The following is a 19,022-nucleotide window of genomic DNA, read 5'->3' as shown; positions in this document are numbered from 1 at the left end:
TCCTGTGTAAGGCTAGGTTCACATCTGTGCAGGCGATTGCCACTGCAGGATCGCATATGTTCCCCCAGTCACAACCACCCGCACAGAAAAACGCGGGAAACGTGTGCTGGTGCCAGTAGGATTGCAATGGAAATCGCAGCAGCACTAGGAACCACAATGTACTTGACATTTCTGTGTGGGCTGCGATATAAAAAAATGGAGCAGGAACTTTTCCCTGCATTCCTGTCTTTGCAGAGCCACTAAAATGTGAGCCTAGGCTAGTGCTTCTCAATTATTTTCTGTCATGTCCCCCCTAGGAAGAAGAAGAAAACATTTTGCGCCCCCCGCGCGACTGTAAATAGTATCATTTGGGAGGAATAGCACCCCATCATTGGTGTCAGTGGGAGGAATAGTGTCCCAACATTGGTGTCAGTGGGAGGAATAGTGTCCCAACATTGGTGTCAGTGGGAGGAATAGTACCCTGTCAGTGGGGGGGAGGAATAGTGCCCCATCGTTTGTGTCAGTGGGAGGAATAATGCCCCATCATTAGTATCAGTGACACCAATGATGCGGCACTATTCCTCCCACTGACACCAATGACACTTGCTGACCCCTGTTGCAGTATGGTGCTGCTGCAGCCAGCATATGTGGTTGCAGCAGCACCTCTGCACTGCACACTTACCGGCTTTTCCCTCACTCGATTTTCGCGGGTCCGCTCGGCTCCGCCTCCTCGCCCGTGATTGGCCGCCTGTGTACCTTTCCTGAGCTACAGTTCTGGCGGCCAATCACCGGTGAGGAGGCGGAGCCGAGCGTCAGGAGTGAGGGAGTGGCCGGAGTGACGGAAGGAGCAGCGCTTCCTGGATGGATCATCGTGGGAACCAGGTAAGAGACAGCAGCCCTCTGCCCACCCCTGTACTTAGTGTCCCTTCTGTCGGAAGGGGGGGGGGGGCGGCGGCGGCACCGCACCGCCCCCCTAAAAAGTTCCACCCTAACGTATACCGGCGTATAAGACGACCCCCGACCTTTGAGAAGATTTTCAAGGGTCAAAAAGTCGTCTTATACGCTGGAAAATACGGTATGTTCCCCGAGGTCAAACGCGCCCCCCTTGACGGAGCCTCGCGCCCCCCTATTTGAGAAGCACTGGCCTAGGCTAATAAATGAAACATTGTCATCTCCATTTAGGACTGACCTGCACAGCTAGTTGCAGTTACAAACTAGTTACAAGTTGAGAAGTGCATTACTCACACACAATCAAAAATTGCCTATGCCGGGCTTTCTGTTGCATACAAATATTTTCATAGTTGAAGTTAGTCAGGTTCAGGAAATAAACGTGTCCATCAAATTCAAACAAAAGCAAAGTGAGGTCATTGATTCAACATACTAGATGATGTTATATAAAACACCTAATGATATTTACCAAGAGGCACATTCATTCCTGAACAGAACTTGTACTGCAGCTAAATGTTTTTGAAAATTAGTAGAATTGAAAAGATGACTCAAATCCACATCAGAGCAGATGAATGTCTACAGATATCTTCTTGCTATGTCTTGATGACTTCAGGAACCATTTAATGCTTAATAAATGGGTAAATCATTACATTGTATCACCAGTACAACAAAAGCAATGAGAATATGCCTATAGCAATCAATGGGTTTCAGATTGGTACAGCAATATCAATGAAGAGGTATGGGCTGGATGCCATGAGTTACTACATTCTGGGCTGGGCCCACCATCATCAGACACAGTAAGAGAGATGCGACAAGCACTACATAAAATACAGCTTTTACACTATGCTGGGGACATAAAAGTGGGCGAGATGGGACAGGACAGACCAGCAAAAACCGCTATCTAGCTGTGATCTCTACTAAGCGAGGGCTGGGGGAAGGGAAGGGGAAAGGACACAACGGTTCAGAGGAGAACAAAGAGAGAACATCTTACTTTGATCAGGTTAAGTCTGTCATACTGAAACAGAAACACAGAGAAAATTAGAGCCAACACTTCACAGAATACGGAGAATTATTACACAGAGAAACACTGGAACAGAGCTGGTTAGATGTCATGTCTGGTCTCCTCCTGTGAGCACAGTGCAGTATGACAAGAATTCCAGCGACACCAACCACCGCAAACTGTGATGGCCTTTTGCATTTCTCATACTGAATATACCATGTGGGTACCAGAAATACAGAGGAAGGGGTTACCCAACCTACACACTGTACTCATCCAGGAGTATAAGAAACCTCAAACGACCGTTATCATTCATGTTCTTGAGAAGTGCTCTATATTTTTTATATTTTCCCGTTAGCTCTCACATTTAAAGGGTTAGTTCACCTTTACCAAACAACTGTCTGTAGGTGTCCTTGCTATAGATGCAGGCCAGGGGTTGGAAACCTGTCGATTGTGATTTGTCAACCGCAGGCAGCCAGTGTGTAGATAGTGAACACGTCTCTGCTTTTCTGATCCTTTCCCTCTTCTGCCTCCACTGCTCTGCTCTCATCTTTACTGCAGAGCAGAGCGTGAGAGCCAGCACAGTACTGGATGGACGGCGGGAGCTGCCTCAGTTAATCTTTCAAATTGACGCCAAGCAGTCCTGGCAACCAATCACCAGCTTCCTAAAATGAAAAGTTAACTCTGACAGCTCCAGCTCCTGCCTTCTGTCCAGTACTGTGCTTGCTCCCGCTCTCCACTGTGCGGTACACCGGCTGTAAGGCACGAGAGCTAGGACACTGTTGTGCATTTGTAAAGGGGCAAAGAGCAGTGCTGGGGGGGGCAGAGGACACTACTGTGGGGGCAAAAGAAACTACTGTGGGGGCCAGAGGACACTGCTTTGGGGAGGGGGGTGCAGGACACTACTGTATGTATATGTTTGTGTGGGGGTGATGGGAATGGAATAGAAGACACTACGGGGGGGGGGAGTGATGTGAAGGAGGCAGAGGACACTGCTCGGGGGGGATTCTAAAGAGGGACAAAGAACACTACGTGTGTATGGGAGGACAGACAGGGGACACTACTACGGAGGGGGGAGGGGACACTATTGTGGAGGGGGCAGCAGAAGACATTACTGTGGGGGTGATGTGAAAGGGGGGGACACTACTGTGGGAGGTGATGTGAAGGGGGGGGGGGGGAAGACACTGCTATGACACACTATGTGTTTTTTAGGTTGTCTTTTTATCGTGGCTTTGTATTTTTTTTTTTTCTTCTTTTAAAAAAGGGCATCCCCCCATGATTTCCTCCATGTTGCCCAGGTAGATCTCTACCTCTGAAAGGTTGCCTACTCCTGGTGTAGGCCATTTACGTACCACCCAAAGCCTGACTGAAATACTCCCGGATATGACATCATCCCATCCTGCATTGTTTCTAGGATGTTGCGAAGACACTCCCAGCGAATACTGTACACCTCCACCATCACAGGAACAAAGTCTCAAACCCCCGCACATGTGTAGTCCCCTATCTCAGCTCACAGCTACTACATCAGGGGAGAGAGAGTGCATGTAAGGAGGTTTGAATCGACTGGGAGTGTCTTTGCAAAATCCCAGCACAAGGCAGGATGGTAAGATGCCATCTGTGGGAGTTTTTCAGTCAGGCTTTGGGAAGTATGAGAATGTCCTACATCTATAGCAAAAGGCATTATTCAAATTTGGTCAAAGCACACAGTTTGTTTTTATCTACAGGTGCCCCTTACCTTTATAGGCAGTTTTTTGGTAAAAGGAGAGCTAACCCTTTAAATGGCTTCTTTCTAAATGTTCGACACTATAATCACTGTTGCTTGCCAGGTGTTCCTCTACATTTCTTAGTTTCATACAAAGAGAATAACTGTTACAGAATAAAAAACAGTGTGGCCTAAAAAACAAGAAGAATTTGCCAAGGCGATCCTCGGTCAACGTATTACAAATATAGACAGAAGAAATATGCTGCTTAGCCTTGAAATACAACATTATAGAATAAAATGTCATTTAATGTATCATCACAGTTTATTTGTGGATGAGATGTATGTTTTATAAAATGTATAAGATCCCCGTGATCTTTATTGTACCAAAAGGTATGGAGTAGGAAAAGGTTTCCAGTGTGAATCTGGGAATACTTAGGACTATCATAACAAAGAGGATCTAAAAAAATCCATTTATAATTAGTGCAGGGGATGAAAGTGAAGAGTCGTTTATTCACATGCCCCAAATCATCTCAAAACTTGAAAAGCTATCTCTACGAATGTAGGTTAGGCTTTCTAGGTGCAGGATAATGTTCACATATTCTATTCAATGCCGTGTGGGTAGAAGTTGGGAGAATAGCCGATGTCGAGAAATCGTTTTTCTGGTCAAGTGTAAGGTCCAAGATTCCCAAGAGACCCATCATTGGCTCATGAGAACAATGAAGTTAAAATGCAGGATGAATAGTATCAAACACATTATGGCAGTACTGGTTCGGTTATGGACATCTGAATGAGGTCCCTTTGCCCCATGGTACAGCTAGGGTATAGCTGGGAATCCATAATAGAAAACAGTACATTCTCAAGGGGGTCCAATATACATTATGCACAAGAAATAACGGTGTAAGTCTCAAAGAAAGATGTATTTATTGAGCTCTGGTGATCTATAGGATCAGGGAAACTAAAATGGCATGAAGAATATTGACCTCTAATTCCAATGTGCAGTGTGACTACATTTCACATGTGAAGGCTGTGCATACCCTACAGCATTTATATGATATCGCAAGACATAAATACAACACTTAGCACAAATTGGACTCCATTGTAATTGTGGAGGGGGTTGAGTGTATAAACAGAAGAGGGTTGAGCATACAGGCAGGGGAGGGTTCAATGTACAGGCAGAGCTGCACTAGGGTAGGTACTCTAGTTTTATTTTTAGCTGTAAGAGAGCTGCAGATCCCCAGTAGTACGGAAACTACTTTTGGGAAACAAGACAATCTCAACAAAAAAAATGTGGAACCTAAAGAAAATCTATAATGTGAGGTCTAAGTGTGACATTTAGACTTCTTGTACACAGCCATACAGGGGCCACATACCGCCACCCATTGAACTGAATTTGAAGATGCGGCTCTATGTAGTTATGTGTCAGAGATCGGTGTGCTGCCGCTATAGGTCTCTGGTTTGAGGGAGTTATGGAAATCCACTTACAACCTTCAGAACCATGGGAAATATATATACACACACCATGCAAAAAGTGTTCTTGGTGGGAACTGTACTCAAGGCCCACCAGGGCAAGGTAGGAACATAGAAGAGTGATGACAGAAAAAAAAGATCAAGTAGTCCATTGAGTCTACCCCATTTATTTTTATTTTATATACACTGTATTGCCAAACGTATTGGGCCAGCCCACCAAATTATTGGATTCAGGTGTTCCAATCCCCTCCATGGCCACAGGTGTATAAAATCATCCCCTAGGCATGCAGACTGCTTCTACAAACATTGGTGAAAGAATGGGTCGCTCTCAGGAACTCAATTCAAGTGTGATACCGTGATAGGTTGCCACCTGGGCAATAAGTCCATCCGTGACATTTCCTGGCTACTAAATATTCCACGCTCAACTGTTAGTGGGATTATAACAAAGTGGAAGCAACTGGGAACAACAACAACTCAGCCACCAAGTGGTAGGCCACGTCACATGACAGAGCGGGGTCAGCGCATGCTGAAGCGCACAGAAGTCACCAACTGTCTGCAGAGTCAATAGCTAAAGACCTCCAAACTTGGTGTGGCCTTCAGATTAGCACAACAACAGTGTGTAGAGAGCTTCATGGAATGGGTTTCCATGGCCCAGCAGCTGCATCCAAGCCTTACATCACCAAGTGTAATGCAAATCATAGGATGCAGTGATGTAAAGCACGCCGCCACTGGACTTTAGAGCACTGGAAACGTGTTCTCTGGAGTGATGAATCAAGCATTTCTATCTGGCAATCCAATGGACGTGTCCGGGTTTGGCGGTTGCCAGGAAAGCAGTATTTGCTTGACTGCATTGTGCCAAGTGTAAAGTTTGGTGGAGGGGGGATTATTGTTTGGGGTTGTTTTTCAGGGGTTGGGCTTGGCTCCTTCGTTCCAGTGAAGGCAATTCTTAAGGCGTCAGCATACCAAGACATTTTGGACAATTTCATGCTTCCAACTTTGTGGGAAAAGTTTGGGGATGGCCCCTTCCTGTTCCAACATGACTGCGCACCAGTGCACAAAGCAAGCTCCATAAAGACATGGAGGAGTGAGTTTGGGGTGGAGGAACTTGACTGGCCTGCACAGAGTCCTGACCTGAACCCGATAGAACACCTTCGGGATGAATTTCGAGCAGAAACTGCGAGCCAGGCCTTCTCATCTGACATCAATGCCTGACCTCACAAATGAGCTTCTGGAAGAATGGTCAAACCTTCTTAAAGACACCCTCCTAAACCTTGTGGATGGCCTTCCCAGAAGAGTTGAAGCTGTTATAGCTGCATAGGGCGGGGCCAACTCAATATTGAACCCTACGGACCAAGACTGGGAGGCCATTAATGTTCATGTGCGTGTAAAGGCAGGCGGCCCAATACTTTTGGCTATATAGTGTATGTAAATAATGTCCCAAAATGTCTCTAAAAAATTCAAATCACTTTCTCTTCCACCTCCACATCATCTCTTGTGATACTGTGTACGAAATTCCAGATATAATGATCCAACGTTGAAAAACCTCAAAAAATATAAACTACAAATAGTGTATTACCTTAATTAAATCACAATTGTGCAATATGTGTCATGCACACTCCATGACAAGTGTCAAAACAGTGAAGAAGAAAAAAAAAAAAAAAGAGAAAAAAGGATTTATATATATATATATATATATATATATATATATATATAATTATAAACAAGGAGATAATAAATGTGCGTGAACAAAATTATTTCAAAATCACTCAGATATGTGTAATGTGTGTCTTACTAATTGTGACAGTGAACTCAAACACTGCAAACACTACTATTATAAAAACAAACAAACGTGAATCCAAAATGCTGTGTCATAAAAGTGAACACTCCAACTTAGTGCAGCAAATGAACAATTACCCTATAGAGGTAATAATCCGCTTTTCAAAATAGTAGATACTGGCACCTCCAAACTTCTTGCAATTCCTTTAGGCATACATCCATATCCCTCATAAGGCAAATCAATAGTTGGAGTTTTTGATGTAAGTTTGCTAATAAAGTATTATACCTTTTATTACAAAGCCTCTAACTTCCAGCTTCTGAGGCATGTAATCAAACACTCCTCTGGCAAAAACCGCATGTTCCTTAAACAAAGATGGCCGCAATCGCACTTCCGGTAAAACGTAATTGCGTCATACGTCACGTGTCCCGACGCGTTTCGTCACATCGTTTCGTCACACCCTTTGACGACAAAGTCCAGGATGTGACGAAACGCGTCGGGACACATGACGTATGACGCAATTACATTTTACCGGAAGTGCGATTGCGGCCATCTTTGTTTAAGGAACATGCGGTTTTTGCCAGAGGAGTGTTTGATTACATGCCTCAGAAGCTGGAAGTTGGAGTTTTTGATGTAAGTTTGCTAATAAAGTATTATACCTTTTATTACAAAGCCTCTAACTATTGATTTGCCTTATGAGGGATATGGATGTATGCCTAAAGGAATTGCAAGAAGTTTGGAGGTACCAGTATCTACTATTTTGAAAAGCGGATTATTACCTCTATAGGGTAATTGTTCATTTGCTGCACTAAGTTGGAGTGTTCACTTTTATGACACAGCATTTTCGATTTACGTTTGTTTGTTTTTATAATAGTAGTGTTTGCAGTGTTTGAGTTCACTGTCACAATTAGTAAGACACACATTACACATATCTGAGTGATTTTGAAATAGTTTTGCTCACGCACATTTATTATCTCCTTGGTTATAATTATATATACCGTATATACTCGAGTATAAGCCGAGTTTTTCAGCACATTTTTTGTGCTGAAAAACGGCCCCCTCGGCTTATACTCGAGTCAACGTCTGCAGATGTCTAGCAGGGGGCGCTGCTTCTAAAGCCAGTGCTTCTCAAATAGTGGGGCGCGCCCCCCAGGGGGGGCGCGAGGCTCCGTCAAGGGGGGCGCGTACAGGGGTGGGCAGAGGGCTGCTGTCTCTTACCTGGCTCCCACGATGATCCATCCAGGAAGCGCTGCTCCTTCCGTCACTCCGGCCACTCCCTCACTCCTGACGCTCGGCTCCGCCTCCTCACCGGTGATTGGCCGCCAGAACTGTAGCTCAGGAAAGGTACACAGGCGGCCAATCACGGGCGAGGAGGCGGAGCTGAGCGGACCCGCGAAAATAGAGTGAGGGAAAAGCCGGTAAGTGTGCAGTGCAGAGGTGCTGCTGCAACCACATATGCTGGCTGCAGCAGCACCATACTGCAACAGGGGTCAGCAAGTGTCATTGGTGTCAGTGGGAGGAATAGTGCCGCATCATTGGTGTCACTGATACTAATGATGGGGCATTATTCCTCCCACTGACACCAACGATGGGGCACTATTCCTCCCACTGACACCAACGATGGGGCACTATTCCTCCCACTGACACCAACAATGGGGCACTATTCCTCCCACTGATACTAATAATGGGGCACTATTCCTCCCACTGATACCAATGATGGGGCACTATTCCGCCCACTGACACCAATGATGGGGCACTATTCCTCCCACTGACGCCAATGATGGGGCACTATTCCTACTTATAACAATTTTATAGACAAATGATACTATTTACAGTCGCCCGGGGGGGCGCGAAATGTTTTCTTCTTCCTAGGGGGGGCATGACAGAAAATAATTGAGAAGCACAGTTCTAAAGCTAAGGTTTCCATAACCGCGGCTACAGATATGGAAACCTTTGCAGTGATGTGCTGGGCATTCCTACAGTGTGTGCTGTGCCTGTGCGAGCGGCGGGTGCTACGTTGTCACCTGCCGCCCGCAGAAGTAGTTGTAGTAAGCACGGACCCTCCCCCCCCCCCTCCCCGACTTCCCCCGCAGAGGTACCTGTAGGTAAATATTCATGTGATTTTATTGGTCTCTATCTTTATTTTTTACATTGACTAGTAGGTGCCTCATTTCCCACCCTCGGCTTATACTCGAGTCAATAGTTTTTCCCAGTTTTTTGTGGTAAAATTAGGTACCTCGGCTTATATCCGGGTCGGCTTATACTCTAGTATATACGGTATATATAAATCCTTTTTTTTTTTTTCTTCTTCACTGTTTTGACACTTGTCATGGAGTGTGCATGACACATATTGCACAATTGTGATTTAATTAAGGTAATACACTATTTGTAGTTTTTATTTTTTGAGGTTTTTCAACGTTGGATCATTATATCTGGAATTTCGTACACAGTATCACAAGAGATGATGTGGAGGTGGAAGAGAAAGCGATTTGAATTTTTTAGAGACATTTTGGGACATTATTTAGATTTATATTTCATATTGTATTATTATGTTCGAATTACATTTTTTATTTATGTGTAGATTTTCACTTTAGAAGGTATAATTTTAGGGGATAAGGAAAGAGTCATTATATTTATTGTATTACTTTCAAGGGTGAAAGTTCTTTTCTCTTTTTCTTTGGGTTGTAGTTATTTAAATTTGGGAGTGTTCGCAATATTGGTATTTTTATATAGTGTACGTATTTTTTTTTTCTTTTTTTCTGTCAGATTATAGATCTATGTTTGTCCCTATGTTGCATAGACTCCTTAAAACCTGATCAGGGTCTTCAGATAATAAGCCTGACCAATCTTCCATCATTATTGTCAGCAGTGGGATATTTGTGTTAACACAAGGGATGGTTTAAAACTGGAGCAATGACCTTGGAGATGCACACATGGTTCTGCCACTTGAGAGGTGACAAAAAGTGACAAGTGTTTAGTTCCAGGATAGGATGTCGAGTTTTGGCAGCGGACTCCATCTCCTGCACACACAAAGCACAGGAACTGCTAAGTGTTTCTTGGCTGCGATTTCAGTTAAGTGGTGATGAACACCTCTCAAATGCAGCTCAGTGACTTGTAGATGCAGATAAAAGGCTGCGTATAAAGGGCACAGGAGGCCAGATCTTAATATGTCATTAATCAGCCAGCCGCTGCCATGCATAGACCAAGGCATGTAGACTGCAGCATACATACTACTTCTACATCTCTACATCCAATCACTAGGGGCCTGTCCCAGATACCAGCTGATCGACTCTACAACACAGTCTGCATATTTTGTGAAGGAGATCTAAAAATAGCTAAAATAAATGCCCTACACATCAAATATTTTTCCAATATTTATGCACAAGAAATACAGTACATTGTACTCATATACCGGATTAGGAGTGTAATGTACTGTACAGGGGCGGATTGACCATTTGGAAATACGGGCACTGCCCGAGGGCTCGGGGTCAGTAGGGGGCCCCAAGATGCCCCTGGTACCTTTTTCATAGGCTTTTTTGAGTTTGGGCAAGGACACAGGGGCCCCATGATCCCCTATTGCCCGGGGGCCCCATGAGTTGTCAGTCCAGCCCTGGTACTGTACTTGGTGTAACATTAAACAGGACCAGTTAAAGTAGAACTCATATATTGCTATAAATATGTGTACAAAATTACTGGAGAACATTTTTTTCTAACCCAAAGTTTTAAACATGCAAATAAGTTTTCCTGCCAAACCAGACAAGTAGAATAGCTCATTGTCAGTATACAGCTCACTGTAGTTGGCCCAAAAAAAGAGCAGATCAAGTTTTGTAAACTCTGGTATCCTGAGCATCTCTATTGAATGGCTTCTACTGGTGTCTGCAGATCATATACTAGTTATACACACAGCATCATCTAATGGCAGAAAAATGGAGCAGCATGGACCATTCACATAGGGAGAGAGGAAAAGGATGTAGGGCTTCATACACTTTTCTATGACCTGTCAGCTATGACATGTCTAGGAACAGCAGGGACTGCACAGGAAAGCTGGATATTTAAAGGGTAATTTTACATTTGTATGGGAAAAAAAATAGCAAAAAAAAAAAAAAAAAAGTATATATATATATTGTGGGAACTCGCTTTAAATGGTAGAGCTTGGTTAAACGCACAGAGCAACTCGCTTTCTTTTTTAAGGCCTTTTTAGCCCACTTTTATTTAAATGAAAGTGCAAAACATCAGAAGTTTCCCATACAGGGGTAACTATCATCCACATAAACAAAATTCAGCCTCCTGGCTCTCTCAGATATACACAATCTTCCACTGGCCTTCCTCTTCTGGCTTACGTCTGTCTCCTGAAGACACTTTCAAAAAAATGGCTCTCGCACACAGCTGGCCACTAGCACACAGCTACTCCCAAGCAGCTCCTTGCCGCTTTTGGCTTCCACCTCTCCTTGGTGGAGCCCCCCTGACTCCTATCTGCCGGGCTTGAGCCCTCCTGACTCCTATCTTCCGGGCTTGAGCCCTCCTGACTCCTATCTGCCAGGGTTGAGCCCTCCTGACTCCTATCTGCCAGGGTTGAGCCCTCCTGACTCCTATCTGCCAGGGTTGAGCCCTCCTGACTCCTATCTGCCAGGGTTGAGCCCTCCTGACTCCTATCTGCCAGGGTTGAGCCCTCCTGACTCCTATCTGCCAGGGTTGAGCCCTCCTGACTCCTATCTGCCGGGGTGGAGCCCAGAACCCTGGTCCTAAGGCTACGTTCACACTAGCGCTGTGTGCAGGCGGCAGAGAGGAGTTTGGGAAGCGTTTTTACCTCTTCCCAAACGCCTCTGCCAATTCTGCACATTACAGCACATGGTGCTGTTCTAACGGGAGCGTTTGCGTCGCGGCAAAACGGACGCCTCTGGACGAGTCAGGAGGCGTTGAAGCCTCCTATTCTCATCTATGGTGCCGCTCCGCAAACGCCCGGCCGCATGCAGCGTTTGCGGAGCGTTATAAAACGCTCCGCAAACGCCGGACCAACGCTTGCCAAACGCTATAGGGGCATTTGGCAAGCGTTGGCAAAACAGCCAAGTGTGAACGAGCCCTAACTCTATGAAAAGGCCCGCACACACCTGTGCAATCAGTATCCTGGCCATTTCCAAAACCTGGTCCCAGGATTGGAGATTTCATCCCTCCCAGATCTCTTTGAAATCTCCAGGCTCCAGATCCCAAAATGGACCTTACAAACAAAGGAGGAAAGTGAAAAGCCACTTTCCTCCGTATCAAACACTTACCCTGGAGACCCTCAACCGGCTTTGTTGAGAATCCTGGGTGACAGATCGCCACACTGTCACAATATATATATATACAGTTGCAAGAAAAAGTATGTGAACCCCTTGGGATTACGTAAAGTTTTGCATGAATTGGGCATAAAATGTGCTCTGAACGTCATCTAAGTCACAACAATAGAAGAACACAGTCTGCTGAACATAATACTACACAAACATTAGATGTTGCCATGGTTTAATTGCACATAACATGTAAACATTCACAGTGCAGGGAGGAAAAAGTATGTGAGGCCCTAGCTTAATGACTTCTCCCAGAGCTAATTGGAGCCAGGAGTGAGCCAACCTTGACTCCAATCAGTGTGATGATATTGGATGTGTTGCTGACAGCTGTCCTGCCCTTAAAAAACACACACCTGTTTTGGGTTTACTGGTTTCAAGAAGCACTGTCTGATGTGAACCATGCCTCGCAGGAAAGAGCTCTCAGAAGACCTACCATCAAGAATTGTTGACTTGCATGAAGCTGGAAAGGGTTACAAAAGTATCTCCAAAAGCCTTGATGTTCATGTGTCCACGGTAAGACAGACTGTCTACAAATGGAGAAAGTTTAGCACTGTTGCTACTCTCCCTAGGCGTGGTCGTCCTGTAAAAATGACTGCAAGAGCACAGCGCAGAATGCTGCATGAGGTAAAGAAGAATCCCAGAGTGTCAGCTAAAGACCTACAGAAATCTCTGGCACATGCTAACATTTTTGTTGACACATCTACAATAAGGAAAACATTAAACAAGAATGGAGTACATGGGAGGACACCACGGAGGAAGCCATTGCTGTCCAAAAAGAAGATTGCAGCACGATTGAAGTTTGCAAAAGAGCACCTGGATGTTCCACAGCACTACTGGCAAAATATACTGTGGACAGATGAAACCAAGATTGAGTTGTTTGGGAAGAACACACAACACTAGGTGTGGAGAAAAAAAGGCACAGCACACCAACATCAAAACCTCATCCCACTGTGAAACATGGCGGAGGGAGCATCATGGTTTGGGGCTGCTTTGCTGCCTCAGGGCCTGGACGGATTGTTGTCATTGATGGGAAAATGAATTCCAGAGTTTATCAAGACATTTTGCAGGAAAACGTACGACCATCTGTCCGCCAACTGAAGCTCCGCAGAGGATGGGTGATGCAACAGGACAATGACCCAAAGCATACAAGTAATTCAACAAAACAATGGCTGCAACAGCACAGAATACGCCTTCTGGAGTGGCCCAGTCAGAGTCCTGACCTCAACCCGATTGAAATGCTGTGGCATGACCTTAAGAGAGCGATTCACACCAGACATCCCAAGAATATTGCTACACTGAAACAGTTTTGTGTTTTTCTCCACACATAGTGTTGTGTGTTCTTCCCAAACAACTCAATCTTGGTTTCATCTGTCCACAGTATATTTTGCCAGTAGCGCTGTGGAACATCCAGGTGCTCTTTTTCAAACTTCAAACGTGCTGCAATATTTTTTTGGACAGCAATGGCTTCTTCTGTGGTGTCCTCCCATGTACTCCATTCTTGTTTACTGTTTTCCTTATTGTAGATGTGTCAACAAAAATGTTAGCATGTGCCAGAGATTTCTGTAGGTCTTTAGCTGACACTCTGGGATTCTTCTTTACCTCATGCAGCATTCTGCGCTGTGCTCTTGCAGTCATTTTTACAGGACGACCAAGCCTAGGGAGAGTAGCAACAGTGCTAAGCTTTCTCCATTTGTAGACAGTCTGTCTTACCGTGGACACATGAACATCAAGGCTTTTGGAGATACTCTTGTAACCCTTTCCAGCTTCATGCAAGTCAACAATTCTTGATCGTAGGTCTTCTGAGGGCTCTTTTCTGCGAGGCATGGTTCACATCCGACAGTGCTTCTTGAAACCAGTAAACCCAAAATAGGTGTGTGTTTTTTAAGGGCAGGACAGCTGTCAGCAACACATCCAATATCATCACACTGATTGGAGTCAAGGTTGGCTCACTCCTGGCTCCAATTAGCTCTGGGAGAAGTCATTAAGCTAGGGCCTCACATACTTTTTCCTCCCTGCACTGTGAATGTTTGCATGTTATGTGCAATTAAACCATGGCAACATCTAATGTTTGTGTAGTATTATGTTCAGCAGACTGTGTTCTTCTATTGTTGTGACTTAGATGATGTTCAGAGCACATTTTATGCCCAATTCATGCAAAACTCCACGTAATCCCAAGGGGTTCACATACTTTTTCTTGCAACTGTATATTGTTTTAGGAGTCTTCTGAAATGGTTTTGTTGTGTGGTGCAGTAAAAGTGAACAGAAGCAAGTCATCAAGTGAGCATGGACCAAACTGGCCTAAAAAGTTGGCTCCAGCAAGCTGAAGGCTGATAGGTAGTTCAGCCCAAAATGTCTGCTTCCAAAGAAAAACCTACTGGGAGGAATACATAGGCTACCATGGCTGACTTCCCACTGAAAATGCTATCATGCAGTGATTTGAGATGGGGAAGTGGAGGGGGGAGAGACTAATAAGTACATTTTGCATTTATATCCAAGAGTCTTGGACGTACTGACCATTTGGAAACTTGGGCACTGCCCGAGGGCCCGGCGGGGTCAGTAGGGGGCCCCATGAGATGCCCCTGGTACTTTTTTTGAGTTTGGGCAAGGACACAGGGGCCCCATGATCCCCTATTGCCCGGGGGCCCCATGAGTTGTCAGTCCACCCCTATCCAAGACCCACCTTAATAAAATCATTGATTTATCATTTAAAAACTGGTTAATGTTTCTAAAACTGGGGAAAAAAATCATGGCTCCAATTATAAGTAGACCTTTATTTCTCATTAAAGAATTGAGATGTTGGGTGAATGGCAGCAGATGTGACCTAATTAGGCAAATTCAGCCAGTAAAGGCGTGTAAGAACATGCAGGAAATATTTTGGTGTGCATCTGATGGTATAAAAAGGCAAATTAATCAGCATATCAATCATCAACCAATTTGTAAATAAGAGGATTGAAAGATATTGCATCAAACACAAGATATGCTCAGTAATTGATTGGGAACTACTCAGAAGGCAGATCTCCTGAATACCTGACATCATTGGGCAGCACAGTGGCTAAATGGTTAGCACTTCCGCCTGGCAGTACTAGGGTCGTCGGTTCGAATCCCAGCCACGGCACCACCTGCCTGGAGTTTGCATGCTCTCCCTGTGCCTGCGTGGGTTTCCTCCAGGTACTCTGGTTTCCTCCCACACTCCAAAGACATGCTGGTCGGTGAATTGGCTCCTGTCTAAATTGTCCCTAGTATGTGTATGTATGAATGTAAGTTAGGGACCTTAGATTGTACGCCCCTTGAGGGTTAGGGACTGATGTGAATGTACAATATATATGTAAAGCGCTGCGTAAATTGATGGCGCTATATAAGTACCTGAAAAAAATAATTACAAAAATATCCAGAGGTAACACACCAGCTAATGAACCCCCAGTGAGGCCATAGCAATAAATGGCTCTACAATATTTTGGAGCCTGATTGTTGATGTTATCTCTGCAGCTCATAGCACTGACCAGTCTCTCCTATAGAGCATGGCTGCTTCCAGTTACGGAGTTATAAAATCCACAGGTGCTGTACTGTGTGGTTGGATTGGCAGCTCAGGGATGTGAGGCGGACAATGTGTGTGATGTGATCTGCAATCTCCCCGAGAAAGAGCAGGTAGACTGCCATCAGGCAAGACTTCTTTATTGCTATTGCCTTCTCTATGTACACCTCTGAATGGTTTTCTCAAGGTAACACAAGACGCCTGAAAACCTCATAAAAAAAACAAAAAAAAAAAAACTTCAGGAGCCATTTTTTTAGGTATAAGAACTAAGGCATGAAAATGGACTTCTAATACCAGTAATTGTTCAGAAACGTTACATATAGTGTGTCCTTACTCCTTGACTCATTGCTCTGGGATCCCAAAATGTATTGTAACATATATGTTTCATTACCCAAAAAGGCCGCATATCCTAATTCCTTTACCCTAAGAGTCCGTGAGTTATTGACCTAAAAGAAGTGTGCAGCAAAGGATGGCAGAGATACCCATCTGCATACTTGTTCCAGATCAGTGACTCAATTGAAATCAGAGGTTCAGATGGACAGTCAGGCAACCAGCATTTTCAAAATAAAAAATCAAAAAAAAAAACAAAGGAGTTTCCATTTTTTCTCAGCACAGGCTTCCTCTAAGCAGTATATCAACTATAAATACACTGTGTATAATAGAGTGCAAAAAAGAAACAAATCACTGCAATGTGAGCAAGGACAGGGATCATGCACATAAGAACCTGTAAAGTATGTTTTTGTTTTTTTTTTTTTAAGACAGTGCCATAATTTGCCAGCAGAGGGAGCCCTTATTTTCATAGCAGGAAATGCCTCAACATTTTGTAGGAAATACAAGAAGTAAAGTTTGGAATACATCAATCTACAAATCCTCACATTAGGCTCCATGCACACTAGCGGGTTTTTTTTAGCTCAAAAAAAGCTGGGAAAAAATGCTGGTAACAGCATGTTTCAGTAGCATTTAGAAGCGCTAGAGTTTTATTAGAATTTTAACAGTACATGTAAGGAAGACAAATGGGAAGGGAAAAAAAGCTGTTAGGGGCGTTTTAGTAGCATTTAGGAGGGTTGAGCGTTTTTTTTTTCTGCCAGAAAAAACTCCCAAAAACTCTGCAAAAACAATTTTTTTTCTGCTCCTAAACACTGAAGCTTGAAAATCGCTACTAGCCGGAAATAGTGCACATGGACACATAGGACAACACTATTAGCATCTAATGCTGATAACCGCTCCTATGACAGCGGACTATGACACTCGTGTGCATGGAGCCTTATAGCTAAACAAAAAACAAACATACATACACTTTTAGGAAACATTCCTCGGCATTCTGGACTATGATGTCAACCTTTCCAGTGTAGAAGGTTGGTTTAGTTTCCAATTTTTTCCCATGGTTTTTTTTTTTTTTTTTTTACAGCTATCATGCAGTGATTTGAGATGGGGAAATGGAGGGTGGAGAGACTGATGAGTACATTTTGCTTTTATATCCAAGACCCACCTAAAATCATTGATTTATCATTTAAAAACTGGTTAATGTTTCTAAAACGGGGGGAAAAAAATCATGGCTCCAATTATAAGTAGACCTTTATTTCTCATTAAAGAATTCAGATGTTGGGTGAATGGCAGATGTGACCTAATTAGGCAAATTCAGCCAGTAAAGGCGTGTAAGAACATGCAGGAAATATTTTGGTGTGCATCTGATGGTATAAAAAGGCAAATTGATCAGCATATCAATCATCAACCAATTTGTAAATAAGAGGATTGGAAGATATTGCATCAAACACAAGATTTTCTCATTAATTGATTGGGAACTACTCAGTAGGCAGATCTCCTGAACACCTGACATCATTACAAAAACATCCAGAGGTAACACACCAGCTAATGAACCCCCAGTGAGGCCATAGCAATAAATGGCTCTACGGTATTTTGGAGCCTGAGTGTTTCACCATTTTTGGACCCCAACAGTCAGCGTTTCACCATTCTTAGACCCCAACAGTCAGTGCTCCACCATTTTTGGACCCCAACAGTCAGTGCTCCATCATTCTTGGACCCCCCAACAGTCAGTGCTCCATCATTCTTGGACCCCCCAACAGTCAGTGCTCCATCATTCTTGGACCCCCCAACAGTCAGTGCTCCATCATTCTTGGACCCCAACAGTCAGTGCTCCATCATTCTTGGACCCCAACAGTCAGTGCTCCATCATTCTTGGACCCCAACAGTCTGTGCGTCAGTTAGTGCTTCATTATCCTTGGACCCCAACAGTCAGTGCTCCATCATTCTTGGACCCCAACAGTCAGTGCGTCAGTTAGTGCTCCATTATCCTTGGACCCCAACAGTCAGTGTTCCACCATTTTTGGACCTCAACAGTCAGTATTCCATCATTTTTGGACTCCAACTGTCAGTGCGCCACCATTTTTGGACCCCAAGAGTCAATGCTCCATCATTCCAAGGAGTCACTGCTCCATTATTCTTGTACCCAAGAGTCAGTGTTCTAATATTCTTTGAACCCAAAAGTCAGTACTCCTTTATTCTTTGACCCCAAAAGTCAGTGTTTCATCATTCTTGGACCCAAGAATCAGCATTCTATCATTATTGAACCCACGTAGTCAGTTCTCCATCATTCTCAGACGCCTATAGTCATTGCTGGACCCAAAGAATCAGCATCCTATCAATATTGAACCCCAATAGTCAGTTCTCCATCATTCTCAGCTGCCTATAGACATTGCTGGACCCAAAGAATCAGCATTCTATCAATATTGAACCCCAATAGTCAGTTCTCCATCATTCTCAGCCGCCTATAGACATTGCTGGACCCAAAGAATCAGCATTCTATCAATATTGGACCCCAATAGTCAGTTCTAAATTTATTTTCAGATGCCTATAGTCATTGCTCCATCATTTCTGGACCGCAAGAGTCAGTGTGCCATATTTCCTGGAGCCTAAAAGTAACTGTGTCACAGTAGCTTTACCTTATTATTATTATACCATTATTATTCCTTGGACCCCATGAGCCTGTTTTTTTTTCTTGATGCCAACAGTCCGTAATGTGTATGTAATGAGTTGAAGTGTCCCATTACTGTAGGTTTCTGAGTGTCAGTATTCCAATGCTGGTGTACCTTAAGCTCAGTGTCAGTCCTTCAAGACCACACGTGTCCATGAACCATAGATGTGGGACTGTAAATGTCACAGCCATTGGTCTGGACCTTGCCAGTGTACCATTTTTCTAGATTTGCAAACTGGCAATCTGTAAATGCTCTGAGATCTGTAAGAATCAGTGTGCCATTTCTGGAATCAAAGTGCCATATGTG

The 19,022-nt window shown here is 44.0% G+C and overlaps 1 protein-coding gene across 7 annotated transcripts in view; it reads right to left on the bottom strand.

Moving 5' to 3' along the window:
- The window catches only part of GRAMD1B (GRAM domain containing 1B), a 348,949-nt gene that overhangs the window by 108,619 nt on the left and 221,308 nt on the right, over positions 1–19,022 (bottom strand). For 6 of the 7 annotated variants that reach the window (XM_089681630.1, XM_089681638.1, XM_089681635.1 and 3 more), the window contains one exon: positions 1,919–1,942. The exons of the other annotated variant lie outside the window; for it this stretch is intronic. In XM_089681630.1, coding sequence (XP_089537756.1) covers positions 1,919–1,942 — 24 coding nt within the window. The remainder of the gene's footprint in view (positions 1–1,918; positions 1,943–19,022) is intronic. 7 annotated transcript variants of the gene reach the window in all.

This window comes from Staurois parvus, unplaced genomic scaffold (genome assembly GCF_062004578.1).
Source record: "Staurois parvus isolate SC_StPar_1 unplaced genomic scaffold, SC_StPar_1.0 ptg000274l, whole genome shotgun sequence".
In the NCBI taxonomy this organism is placed as follows: Eukaryota; Metazoa; Chordata; class Amphibia; order Anura; family Ranidae; genus Staurois; species Staurois parvus.
This window is presented reverse-complemented; position numbering and strand designations above follow the sequence as displayed.